The following is a 14,175-nucleotide window of genomic DNA, read 5'->3' as shown; positions in this document are numbered from 1 at the left end:
ATAAAAATCAGTGCAGGAGAATGCAAAACGTGCTCTGTGTAAACCGGCCCAAAGAAGGCAGCTCCCTATGGGAGTAGGCAAATATTCCCAATCAGGGGCGGAGCCAGACGATGTAAACATTCGGGGCTTAGCCCAAACCTAGGGGCAGGGGCATACTCCCTTCGAGATTTTTTCCCCATTTACGTCAGCTAAATGCTCTATTTTTCAGGCTGTTTGAGATATTAGAAAGCCTAAAAATCTATACACTACCTGGGAAAATTATGATAGTTAGGCCTACTCAGTAAAAAAAAAAAAAATCACAGAGTAGAGCCTACAACCTATTTTGTATGTAATTGTTCTCCAGCTGTAGTGAATCCAAAACACCAAAAATGTTAAGGATGACTCATTTTCACCCCTGGCAACTAAAAAGAGGCAACCATTATCTGACTATTTTTAAGTTTGCCTAAATAGGTAACACACAGTGGTATCTGGTGGCGTGTAAAACTTATATAGCAGCCCTTTTAGACTGGGGCCAAAACGCCACCATAACTCGCTGAGAATAATTTAAGTCTCATGTGTGCAATAAAAGTTCCAAAGACCTGTGTCTTATTATTAAATATGTATACTTTTTGTTCAGAATTGCTGCATTAAATATTGATGATATTGTGCAATATCTTACAGTAAATTAATGATGCGTTGCCCAAAAAGCTTACATATAAAATTGTGGACAGTGATATTCATTTAATTAGCAATACTCTGCTGCTACCATTTATTCATTATCACTGTTCACCATAACAATTCCTTTAATTATGTAAATACTAATATGTTTATTACATTATTACAGGTGCATCTCAAAAAAATGTAATATTGTGGAAAAGGTCATTGTGCTGCACCACCAGAACAAAACTGACAGATTGAATTCTCAGGAAACCTTTGCAGGTGTTTTGAGTTGATTAGCTGATTAGAGATCTTGTCAGGTCGTATAAAAAATTCTTTGTTCTAAAATTCTAATACATTTTGAGATAGGCGTACTGGAGTTTTGATTTCCATGAGCTGTAAGCCCATCATCATGATTAAAACAACAAAAGGCTTGAAATATTTAACTTTTTATGTAATGAATCTAGAATATATTAAAGATTTACTTTTTAAATTAAAGTATGGGGGGGGGGAAATAACTTATTGACGATATTGATGCATCTGTACTTGGAATTGTTGTCATCACTTAACTCAAGTGTTAGGCCTACAACAGCAGATTCACATGTAACACTTGTCCGCGGTTCGTCTGACGCTGCTTCTGAATCTCTCTCCGGCCGGTGAGGTTTACTGTTAGTGTTCCGTATAAAAAAACTTTATGATGTCCATAATAACTTCAGCCGGTTAGCCAGTAAGCTCGCTACGACGCCGGTTTAAACATACAACAGCCCGCAAGCGGCCAACCCCTGATGACAACGGCGAAGAAGATTAATTTATATTCTTCTTCGTTAGTTTTTATTGGCAGTTGGAAAACAAGTTGAGTGATGCGCGATGCATTACCGTCCGCCACCACGCACATTGTTTAATTTTTTGCCGCTCCATCAGAAATTCTGAGAGGAAATTAAACAAAGTTGAAGTTATTTTAAAAAACCTAAAAGATTCGGGGCTTTTGACAAACCATTCGGCGCTTAAGCCCAATTAGCCACCCCCCGCTCCGCCCCTGTTCCCAATTACAAGAAGTGCAACTGAGTGTATGTGATCACTAACTCCATACTAAAAGACTTGCTCCCTTTTTCCATCAGAAAATGAAGGACACAGATTACGGATTCCTACGATTTAAAATAAATGTGTGTGTGTGTGTGTGTGTGTGTGTGTGTGTGTGTGTGTGTGTGTGTGTGTGTGTGTGTGTGTGTGTGTGTGTGTGCGTGCGTGCGTGTAAACATAATTTTACATAAAAATAAATTGTGAAACAAAACAATATAATCAATATTCAACAATAGGCCTACTAATAAAGATGGAGTTGTTGGAGTGATGGTAGAATAATTAAGAAGAACTATCACAGAAATGAGGTAGGCTAGGCTATGTCAGGGTTGGACCAGCTTTTTCGTTAATTCCAGAAAGTCTACTGTTGACTCTCGCCGTCTTAATCTCAAAATTCCAGAGGGACTCATCATAATAAACAAGAATAGACCTGGATGACTGAAACATTTGCATGTGGAGGAATGGTAGAACAAGATCAAGTAAAGGTAATAACAAAGTTAGGTTTAAAATCTCAGATATCCTCTGATAAACTCAAAACATGAAACTACTTCCAGAAAATCCCTCCCATGTCACTCCTTATTATTGGCCTCAATGAAGCACCTTTGATACTTGCTTACACCAGATAATAACGTTTTATGGCATACAATAAAGAACAGCTCACAGGGAGAAATTACACAAGGAATATTCATTCTCTTCCCTGCCAGCCTTCATAATACAGGCGGCTATGACAGTGAATTATGGAAAAGATGGATTTATTCTCTATTTTATTTATTTTAGCTTGTCTTCATGTCCACAGTGCTAGGAGTGCTATTGGTAAGTCAAATTTATTCATAACCAGCTGTAGTATTCATTTTAAATTCAAACATGTGGATGTGAGGCCTAACTTACTTTAATAAGATATATCTAGTTATATATATATTTAGTTTAATCTATTGTCTACTGTTAAAAAACTTCTTATGAAGTAAAATGCTTGTCAGGATTTAATAGGAAACCGCTTTATTTAGTAATATACACCTAAGTAAAATGATTAAGATTAAATTACATGAGTTTGAACATTGGAGTAATATTAGTTTTCCAATCAGAAATTAGAACGGTCTGTACATTTTCCAGCATAATGAAAACAATTTTAAAACTTTATGCTCATATAAATTGTTATTCATCTTGTTGTTACTGTATTGTGTGATTTAGTGTATTTTGTGCTACCGTAACATGTTCATGCTTTAAGCTGTTTGTTAAGTCCTCAAACATGATTTGTTTCTGTTTAAGGTACTTCACAGATAAACTGTGCAACTGGAACCAATCTCAGAGTTGGGAATATCCAGGAGGGATATGAAGGTGAGAAATGGCCACAATATTAGATGCATCTTTTCACAACTTGCACGGGTATATTTGTGGCAATAGCCAACAATACATTGTATGGGTCTAAATGATCGTTTTTATTTTATGCTTTCTTTGAAAGCAAAAAAAAAAAAAAAATTCAAGAGCCAACATTTATCTTTGTATATTTGTACTTTAATATTGGTATTGAAACAGCCCATAAAAAATAGCTTAGCAGTGTTGGTAAGGTTACTTTGGAAGTGTAATAGGTTACAGATGACAAGTTACCCTATTTAAAATGTAATAAGAAATGTAACTATTTCAATTACTTTATTAAAAGTAATGTACAGTCGAAACCAAAAATTATTTAGACACCAGATATTTTAGATTTACTACTAGTGGGTATTTAATACTAGTGGGTGCAGGACACGATTGTCACAAATTGCTCTGAGACCAGAAAGTTTTAGATCCAAATGCAGCTTTAATAAGAAGGGGAAAATCCAGACACGTAATCAAATGTACAAGCAACAGGTCGAAGTCCAGGTAGGCCATCCATACAAATAAACGCACAAGGTTGGGAACAAGACAAACAGGTAATCCAAAGGCAGGCAGAGAGTCCAAGAAACCAAAAAACAGGGAACCAAAGAAATGTTCAGAGATGCAAAACATACAATCCACGACAAAGACACAGGGCAAACAGGAGGGCTTAAATACACAGACTAATTACAAGACAAGGAACACCTGTGAACAATGATCATACTATTAACAAATTACAAGACACATGGCAGGATCACATGACAAACAGGGAATCACATGACAGACAAGAAGGAACAAGACACAAAACCCACACGACTGTAGTTTATTTATGTAGTGAGGTTAGCAAAATAAAGTGAACTGTGAAAATAAAATTCTTCATTCAGTGACCAGTAAAATGTATACAAATTTGGGACCAAACATTATTCAGACACTTTGACCTGACCATGTTTTGCTTAATTGTTTTTTCTTTAATTGCTAATGTGACCTTTTTACAACGCATACTGAACAAAATTAAACATTGCTTGGTTTGATAACTATGAGTTTTTGCCATATTTTATTACCATTTTCTAAACTATAGCGAATAAACTGTGATAATGTGAGAAATGTTGAAGGTGTCTGAAATTCTGAATACATTTTGGTTTGACTGTAAATGATTATAATATTATAATGAGTATCATTTGACTACTATTTGATTACTTTTCTAATTTCCAGCTCTGGTACGCATTTATCATCACTCGCCATGGTGGCAACTCTTGTAGCCTAAAGAATCAATCAAAAGAATCAGAATAGAATCGCTTTACTAAACGGCCTTTAAATAGCAGGAGACATCGTGCACATCAAAAACAGGCAACCAATAAAATTAATATTATTCAATTCAGCATATCCTAGCTTTTTACAGAAAATATTCAGATGTAACCCCCTTTGTGATCGTTAACATTTTCTTAAGTAACTATCATTCAATTACACATTTTTTGTAATTAAATTACATAACTCAGTTACATATAACTATTACTCCCCAACAGTAAAATAATTGATATTTGATAATAAAAAAAAACTCTGTAGTAATTTAAAATGCCTTTGCTTGTGAATATTAAGAGTAGTAATTGCAAGAACAATTATGGCATTATCTAGCATTTATGTTTAGATTGTGTGACAGAATATGTATTTGATCTGGCCTTCAGGAGATGTAGAGATTATCACTAATATTGGACCTGATGAACATCTGGTGCTGGAGGGATATCTCTTTCCCACTGGTGTAACATTTCTGGAGCTGGTTTACTCTAATGGAGACTCAACCGCTACTGTACGAACCATCAAACCACTGGATGCTGATCAACTTAAGGAGGTTCGTCTCTCACTGATCTACATATACTCTGATTTTTTTTCTGTCAGTTCAACAATTTACTTCATGTGGTAACATCTACAATAACTGGTTTTGTTGAAATGAAATAAATTTAAGATTATTGATTATTACTGAATTCAACCAAACTGAAACAATAAGATTTTACTGAAGCATAACTGTCAGCAGATATAACCTGATTTCTCCAACTACGTAAAATCCTTAAGTTTGATATAATCTTTTTTGTTTTATATGATGAAAGTCCTTTTCCACCTTGATGTAAATACATCATACCCATACCCTTTCTTTACATACAATTTAATTTAGTTTAATTTACATTATTATTACATTTTTGTTTGTCGAACCTAATTTTAAAATAGATTTACAGACGCTTAATTTTCAATCAAGTCGTGTCATTCATCATTATACAAAATAATGAACCACTCAGTAAAGACAGGTGTCAGTACGGACAGTACTATAGCTCAATAAGTGCCCTCACCCTGAACATAAGTGCTAGCTACTCTTCAGCACAATAGAAACCACAACATTCAAAAACAGAAACTCCTCTAAATATCCACCATAACTGAACATTAAACATTAAGACAAACTACCAACATATTTCCCTTTACTGAAAAACACATAAAATAACTTAATCACTAAAAAAACACTTAATCCCTAAATTTATTCTTTGTCCTTGAGCAGTTGTCCTGTAACTGACACGAATCACGACTCTACTGTCCTCTATAGGTCTGATGTAGTCATGGTGCGCATGTGTCGAATGTGTCCATCCTGAGCTTTATTGGAAATTGTATATTGGATCAATGTAATTCAATTAAGTTAAAACAGTATTCCCTTGTTTTATGTTATATAAACCTGATTTAATTAGGTTACAACAACAAAATTAGGATTTATAAGTAGAATCAGGTAGAAATACCTCCTTAAAGCAACAACTGCATGTTTACTTTTTACAGTATATATACATCTATTTTTTCAGTTTTAATACCTTTAATGGGATTTAAGCTTATCAATAACAAAAAAAAAACAAAAAAAACAATAGACCCTACTGACTAATAGTTTAGCTTAGGTATAGTTAATTGTATTCAATTTTATTTTTTTATTTCATAAAGAAATGAAGTGCCACATGTCATTTTGTGTTTTATTTCTTCTAGTCAGGAGGTATTTTGTATTATTCACTCACTTGCCCAAACCCATCGGTAAGTTTAAACAATAACATTATCAAATCATTCAATAAGTAAAAAGGATTCAGCACGTAAACCTTCACTATAAAATCTTCATTCTCCATTTCAGCTGAAAAACATCAGGACATTAGAAGTTCAGGATGTCAATGACAATCCTCCGATCTTCCAGAGTAAAACATACAGCGCCCGAGTGTCAGAGGTGTGTGTAACGTCATATCTTTATACAGCAGAAGTGTGTTTGATCACAGAGACTCATATCTCTTTGTACTGTGTCTTTTGCTCCAGACGAGAGCTGTGGGTTCAGATGTGCTCTGGGTTATAGCTGAAGATGCAGATGTTTCTCCAGACAACACCAATATTACATATTCTATACTGGTGAGTCATGAATGATTCTCATATTTTTTATATAATATCATAATAGGCTTCCACAAAACCGCATTACTGGTATCAGGCACTAGATATAGTTACATTTTCAACAGGACTATCAATCAATTATAGTATTTAATCATACCTAATCACATGGGTTTTTTAATAGTTTTTATTCATGCAGATTGGTGTAAAGGAAAGGAAACTAAATAATATATTTAATTCGTCAGTAGCACAGCTTGTGTCCATGAATTTCATTTTAATTTATCACTTTCCCTCTTTTAACAGCCTCCAGCACCAAATGAATTTGAAGTGAGAGATGACGGATACATCAGGTTGAAACAACGTCTGAACTACAACATTGCTGAACAGTACATCTTCACTGTGCAAGCTAAAGTAAAGACAAACTCTCTGACATCCAACCAACTTCAGATTACTTTGACACTAAACTCCAAATAATTGCTTTGTTAGTTTATTCTTTAAAGGAATAGTTTACACAAACTCTGTCATCGTGTACTCACTCGTGGAAAACAAAACCAAATATTTAGCAGAATGTCCGAGCTGCTTTTTCCATGAAAGAACGAAAAATAAATTACACAATTTTCATTTTTGAATATACATTTGTAATAAAACAGTTTTTTTTTGTTTTTGTTTCTTTGCAGGATATAGGAGATCTCAGTGACACCACAACAGTTACAATAACAGTTGAAGATTTTGACAATCTAAACCCTTATTTTGATCACAGTCTCTACAAGGCATCCATTGAGGAAAACCAGGTAAATGACGTCATGATCAATATTTAAACGCAAGTCTGATCAAACAAATAAAACCCTCCGTGTCTTTTCTGTCCATGCACAGATAGGACAGTTTTCAGACGTCACTCCTGAGGCCATAAAAGCTCAAGATGGCGACACGGGCATCAACGAGCCTATACTTTACAGCATAACAGCAGGTGATGTTAACAGGAGATTTACAACACACTTACATGACATGTGTCCTAATCTAAATAACCTCCTCCACCTGTTTACAAATAAAGTTTCTCTGTAGACGTGTGAGAGCTAGAGGTGAAAAACTGATTTTAATTCTGATAATATAAAAAATTCCACCAAACTACAGTCAAGCACAGTAATTGTGATAAAACAAGCACTTTACACACCTAATAATACACTTCTATTTGAATAAAGAAATGTACTCATATTCTATATTAAGTTTCTGATAAAAAGAAAGCAAATATCCACATTTCTGTTCCAGTCCTTCCAAATGAATATCAAAGCAACTTTGAAATTAATCAAAACAGTGGAGTCATCTCTGTGAAAACAGCGCTAGACAGAGAAGAAATCGACCAGATAACTGTTCACATACAGGTATCAGATGTTTCTGAAGACATTCATGAAAACCCTTAGGCTGTTGTTATGAATCGGAAGAGATCATATTTTCTATTCATCATTTCCTTATAAATAGGCAACTCAGCAGGATGATGCCAGTAAGACGACTAACGCTGTGGTCTCCGTCACCATTGAGGATGTGAATGACAACTCTCCAAAATTTGACCAGGATGAATACACTTCATCTATTCTGGAAAATTCATTACAGGATCAGTTGCTGCTTCAGACTAGAGTCACTGATCTAGACCTGGTACTGTTCCTGAAAAAATCACTGTCTGTTTATAAAGTAATATAATTATTGTGAGATTCGAGGCGTGCTGTATTGTGAATAAGTCACGACTAAAGGGCGTTGGCGTCCTGCCTACAACACCTTAAGCCGTGACTTTTAATAAACTATTAAATACATTCATATTCCCTCCGCACTTCGGAAACTGTGGGCTTTCACACAGACACGCGCATCAATGTATCTCCCATAAGAGAAGACTCTTTGAGAGCGGGAAGGGTGTAGCCTCAAAATGAAAGGTAACATAACACCAGCATAGGTCCTTCATAATTCATTACATAAATAATAAACAGTTAATTAGCTGAAATACCTAATACATGGAACTATATTGATTGTAGATTTTGCTAAGGATGGTTGCAGGTAAAATGTCTTAGTGCCTGAAGGAGGGAACGGAGACGTCACGTCGGGTCAGTGAACCGACGAATTGGGATCTCGCAAAACGCCAAGTTGCTGGCCCTTTCAGCGCCCTGCATAAGCTTTGTGTTTGGTCCATGTACAGGTGCAAAGCGCGGACGGGACAGAGCAAAGCTTGGGCTGGGTCTGCCTCCTTCAGGGGCATCGTTTGGAGGTTCACTACCTGGTCACAAAAAGGAGTGGTTAGAACCTTGGGCACAGTATTGCATCGTGATGTGCGGCAATCACAGCAACATACACTTTCAGGGTGGATGGAGACAACCTTCGCTCCAACCCATGCTGAAGGAAGGAAAGCATGGCCTTGATTAGGCATCTCCGGTGGTCTCCCCATTGGGAAGAACACCACTCAACGAATAGGTTCCACTTCACCAACGCAACGGTCGCAGTGCTGTCCGTTCAGACCACTACATGCTTGCCATGGAGCGGCCCTTTATGGTGGCGCAGCGCAATATGTACTGCTAGCAACTCGAGGCAGTTGATGTGTCAATGCAGTTGAGCACCCGTCCACAGACCTGAGACTGCATGACCATAGTAAGTCCCCCCCCCAGCCGGTGGCAGAGGCATCCGTGAAAACCACAGCATGCCTGGACACTTGTTCTAGGGTAACTTCTGCCTGTAGAAACGAAGGGTCCAACCACGGGCCGAAGGTTTGGCAACAGTGCGGGGTAATGGAAACCCGGCACGTGTCACTCTGCCATGCCCATCTCGGAACTTGGCCACGTTGGAGCGACCTCATATAAAGTGGGATTACTACAGCATTACTGCGCCGTTACTGCGGCTGTGGCTGCCATATGCCCCAGGAGCCTCTGAAATAATTTCAGTGGGGCCGCTGCCTTTGAATGAATTCAAGCAGTTCAACACTGACTGTACAGTGTCCTTCAGGTTGATCGCTGCAAACCAATCTCGGGGACTTGGGCATTAGAAAATGTGTTTCTGTGTCAACATTTTGAACGGGAGCTTGTGAAGGGCCCGATTCAAAACTCCCAGCTCCAAGATCGATTTCAACATGCGATGGTCATGTTCCCGCAATGAGAACATGACGCATCTACAAACGCTACCTCAGTGTGCTTCAGACCCAGACATGAGAGGCAGTGATCGTGACCATAAACCAGAGCCAGATGATGACTGCATCCAGAAACACACAGGCAGAATGATATCTTTAAAAAGACCCAGAAATCACACCTATGCTTGCTCTATGAGGAATTTGCTCTCTCAGTCCGCTGTGTGCTCCCACAACTCTTTGAAGGCGCAACCTCTCTGAAGAGCTGTGAAAACAGCTGTTAGAAATGCTCTTTCTGAAGTTCACGATCTCCACTGAGAGCACCGTCAGACCAACACCAACCGAGAGGTACCTTCCAGGAAGAGCAGCAGACTCGCAGCTGAACACTTGTCTTAAAATTTGGCAGAGCAGAACACATGCACCCCTCAGCTCTGAAGCCAAAGGCAAATATGTGATGCATCTGCTTCCGTATTTTTACCCGCGGAGCGTCAGATGCAAAACCAGCATGCCAATGTGCATTGGCTCGTTTAGTTACACTCAAAGTGGATTGGTCTCTCAAGCAAGATCACAATTCGTCGGTTCACTGACGCGTTGGATGTTGGGAGTGACCGACTGAAAGGGAACTAACCATTTTATAATCGTTATTAAACTTCTGCATTTCCAAATGTTACTCTTATAGTCAGTGTTGGGAAAGTTCACTTTCTACAGTAAATAGTTCAAAGTTCAGTTCACAAATTTTAAAATGAACTAGTTCAGTTCATAGTTCACACTTTAAAATTTTGAACTAGTTAACCCTTTTTTCCATATGTTGCTGCGAGCTATTATTTTTCAAAATTATTGCCACAGCCCATATAGAACCACAGACAGCAATTATTTTATTGGCGGGGAAAGTTTGCACAGAAATGTAATAATTTTCCCATCCTCACCGACCTTGTCATAAAACTTGTTTAAATGATCATACGACGCCTCCTTGTTGCTTTTTGTTTTGATGACGCATGCGGCGGTGCGGCACTGGTGGCTGGTGTTGCCAGTTTGGGTATTTTTTCCAATACAATGCTTTTGCCGGGTTTTTGCCTAGAAGGCTCTATAGAAATCTGGCATCCTATTGAACGAAGTTAAAATGAGAGTGCTACCGTTCACAGATACCAGAATGAACGAGTTCACAGTAACGTTCATCAGGCAGTAATACAATACGTTCAGTTCATGTTCGCCCAAACTATCGTTCAATGAACGCGTTCAGGCACAACACTGCTTATAGTATTCAAGCAACATCCACCAAAGTCTGTCTGTGTAGTAACTGCCTAGAAATGCCCTTGCGACCTCTCAAAATTATTTAGCAACAATCTAACAATCACCAGGAAAAATTAGCAACCACATAATAACACCCTTCTTATATACACCCTGCTAAGCAGTTGTAAAGGTGTTTTAGGTTGTTGCATTTCCGTTTTCATGCACAGGTAACTCATCACTCTTGCATGGTGACCACATAGCAACCACTCAGAAATCATTTGCATTTTCTTAGGAACCCTAAGCTACTTCCCAGAACACTCTAGCAACAACTTAAAACTTAGTAACATCTTAGCTACCCCAGCAACAAATTGGTAGAATTCGCTACCAACTGCTCAAAACAATTTATCTACAGCTTAGTCATGGAAGTATACAAGGAATATCTCTTCTAACTGCTCAAGTATGTAAACTACACAAGATCTAAATGATCTTCAAATTAATCATGTAAAGTTCCATGTAAGGTTTTGTCAAGCTTATTTGTTTTGATGTACTTACCTTTTTGGGTTTTCTCTCCAATTAGGGTGGGTTCTCTAAAGGTCATTTTATCATGGATAACAGTACCTTCGTTATCAACAGTCAAGGAATAATATCACTCCGGAGAAATGCCACCTTGGATAGAGAAACTGTAGACAATTACACCATACAGGTAAAAAGCTATTACATTCATTTCTTAAATCCAGCTATTAACAAAATATACAGGATGACTATTCATTCTGAATGAGATGCTTGCATTGTCTTTCTCAGGTGGTAGCTGTAGACCAGCCTGTCGATGGTTTAAGCTCCACAGCTCAGGTCATCATCACTGTTCTGGACGTCAACGACAACAACCCACAATTCCTTCCTCTCCCAGAGCCCATTGAGATCCAGGAAGGTGTGTACACACCCTCGTCACCTGGAGAGGTGTGCAAAATCTCAGCCACAGACGCTGACATTGGAGACAACGGACGTGTCACCATCAGCACTTACTCTTACAGCAATTTCTTCAGCTTCAGAGATGTGAGGACATGAACCTATTAACATGACAATGTATTGTCAGATGTTCAGATCTTATTTAAATAAATAAAACAACAATGTTTATTTCATTCTCATCGTTAGGATGGGACTCTACTAGCCATCGAGGAGCTGGATCGAGAGACACAGGATGTGTATGATGTGGTCATTGTTGCTATGGATCATGGGATGCCACACGGAAATGTAATTTATTTTTAGTTTTATGATTTCCATGATGCGTTATTGTACTTCAATACAGTTTTGAGTCTGTTAATGGAGTTCAAGTGCATATTGCAAGTGTAGAAAAAAAATCACAAGAACTATCTTGAAATGCAAGCTCCAATCTGTTCATCAGGCTTTATGCAAAATATGGAAGTCAGAGTGTAAATATCTGCCAAGTTGTTTGGTTTTCCAGAGTTTGCAAGTTTCATGGAACCAAATTTTTAAAAGATATTTTAGGGTTTTGTTTAAGGCACAAAGTAGCACATAATTACATAGAACAGGGGAAGGCAAACCCAATCCCTTGAGAGCTACATTCCACAAGAGTTGAGCTCCAACTAAATCAATATACTCAAACTCTCCTGAACCAGCTGTCTGGGGTGTTTAGGATTACTTCAAAACTACAGTCAGTAACATAGTGTCGGCCCAGATCTGGCCCACATCTGGTACCTGTGGAATCCACGTGAAGCAGATGTGGGCCAGATCTGGGCCAACACTATGTTGCTGTCTGGAAGGTGTGTTGGAGCAGGATAGGAACTGAACTCTGCTGAAAGGTTGCTCTCCAGGAACAGGTTTTGATAACCTTGCTCTAAAGCAGGGGTGTGCAAACCTGCTCATAGAGAGCCAATGTTCTTTAGAGTTTAGATTCTACCAGCCTCAACACATTTGACTGAAATGTTTTTAGTAATCCTGAATACCTTGAATAGCTGATTCAGGTATATTTGGTTGGATGGTAGGAGCTGGATGGTAGCCCAATGGTCTAAAGCAGGGTTTCTCAACTCTCCTCCTTAAGGTCCACTTTCCTGCAGGATTACTAGAAAGTCCAGGTGAGTTTGATAAAGGTTGGAGCTAAATTCAGCAGGAAATTGGATCCTGAGGCAAGAGTTGAGAAGCCCATCTATAAAGGTTACATACCCAAATGACACATAGCAAACACCAGGCAGATGTTTTTTTCATTATTATTATTTTGCGCAGATGATCTAAGTGGGGTACTCTTGACAAACATGTTGGACTGTGGATCCAATGCTTTGTCAATATTCAAAGCTCTGGATCTTATACTAGTACAATCCTTAGGCTAGATACTAGACATTGTAAATATTAACTTTTGGTCTGTAATACAAAGAGTTGCTTGGCTTCACTTTCTGCAGAACATCACCACAGTGAGGGTCAATATCACAGATGTCAATGACAACGCTCCAGTTTTCAGCTCTGACACCTTCAGCAAAAGCATTCTGGTTAAAGACGCCAAGGTTGGAGATGTGCTGCTGACACTCTCGGCCACAGATAAAGATGCTGGAAGCAACGCGCTAATTAGCTACAGGTAAGCTTAAGACTAAACTTCCATTTCATTAGCATCAGTAATATGAAGGCAAAACCATAGACACCCTTACCTACATCAATCCGTTAAGACAGATTAATGTTGTTTTTCTCTAGTTTCTCTAAAGACTCCTCAATGGTCGCATTGGATGCTGAAACAGGAAACATCACTTTGACCTCTGACCTTAGCGAGGTCACAAAAGACACACTGCTAAACCTCACTGCTATAGCGACAGATCATGGAACACCACCAGAAACTGATGAAGGTTTGGGCTTAGTTTGCATAATTCCTTTAGTGATTCTGGTGTTAAAACAATGCAGATAATTTGAGCAAATAAACAATTCGTATTGGGAGCAGTTAATTTCCCCTTCAATATTCAAACCTGATCTGATAAACATGTCAAGATTAACATATTTCTTCTCTCTGTAGCTGAAGTCTTAATCTACTTCACAATTGCCTCTCTCACTGAGAGTGTGAGTTTTGAAAGCCCCTTCTACACATTCACAATAAAGGAGAATGAACCTGAGGCCTCAACAGTGGGGAAGGTCAAGGCATTAACAGGAAGTCCAGTGGTTACAGTCAGCTATAACATGAAGTCACATGAGGATATCTTCTCTGTGGATAGTGAGGGAACCATAAAAGCTCTGAGACCGCTGGATAAGGAGAAAGAGGAGTGGTACATCCTCACAGTAGAAGCCATAGACTCCAGAACTCCTGCGAACATTGCAGAGACAACGGTATTGTCCTTACTTAACTAAGGCCAGAAGCAAACTCTACACAAGTATGCAATTTATGTTCATACATAGTG

The 14,175-nt window shown here is 38.2% G+C and overlaps 1 protein-coding gene across 1 annotated transcript; it reads left to right on the top strand.

Annotated features, from left to right (window-relative positions):
• Positions 1-2,355: 2,355 nt before the first annotated feature.
• On the top strand, positions 2,356-13,808 carry LOC143754004 (protocadherin alpha-3-like). The gene is made up of 17 exons (XM_077246940.1): positions 2,356-2,526; positions 2,980-3,048; positions 4,749-4,912; positions 6,076-6,120; positions 6,215-6,304; positions 6,391-6,480; positions 6,760-6,867; positions 7,134-7,247; positions 7,330-7,423; positions 7,723-7,835; positions 7,933-8,106; positions 11,361-11,486; positions 11,585-11,836; positions 11,936-12,034; positions 13,198-13,370; positions 13,484-13,643; positions 13,797-13,808. Exons 1-17 carry the CDS (start codon positions 2,451-2,453, stop codon positions 13,806-13,808), a joined length of 1,959 nt encoding a protein of 652 aa, XP_077103055.1. The 5' UTR covers positions 2,356-2,450.
• Positions 13,809-14,175: the final 367 nt, after the last annotated feature.

The sequence above is a fragment of the Siphateles boraxobius genome, unplaced genomic scaffold, assembly GCF_051911475.1.
Source record: "Siphateles boraxobius isolate OS27281-9 unplaced genomic scaffold, OSU_SipBor_1 29, whole genome shotgun sequence".
Lineage (NCBI taxonomy): Eukaryota > Metazoa > Chordata > Actinopteri > Cypriniformes > Leuciscidae > Siphateles > Siphateles boraxobius.
The sequence above is the reverse complement of the archived record's forward strand: the minus strand, read 5'-3'. Positions and strand labels throughout refer to the sequence as shown.

Coding starts and splice junctions, on each gene's coding strand:
- LOC143754004 (XM_077246940.1), top strand. CDS start 2,451: ATGGAAAAGATGGATTTATTCTCTATTTTATTTATTTTAGCTTGTCTT. Junction 6,305..6,390: donor ACAGCGCCCGAGTGTCAGAG/GTGTGTGTAACG, acceptor CTTTTGCTCCAG/ACGAGAGCTGTGGGTTCAGA. Junction 7,248..7,329: donor CATCCATTGAGGAAAACCAG/GTAAATGACGTC, acceptor GTCCATGCACAG/ATAGGACAGTTTTCAGACGT.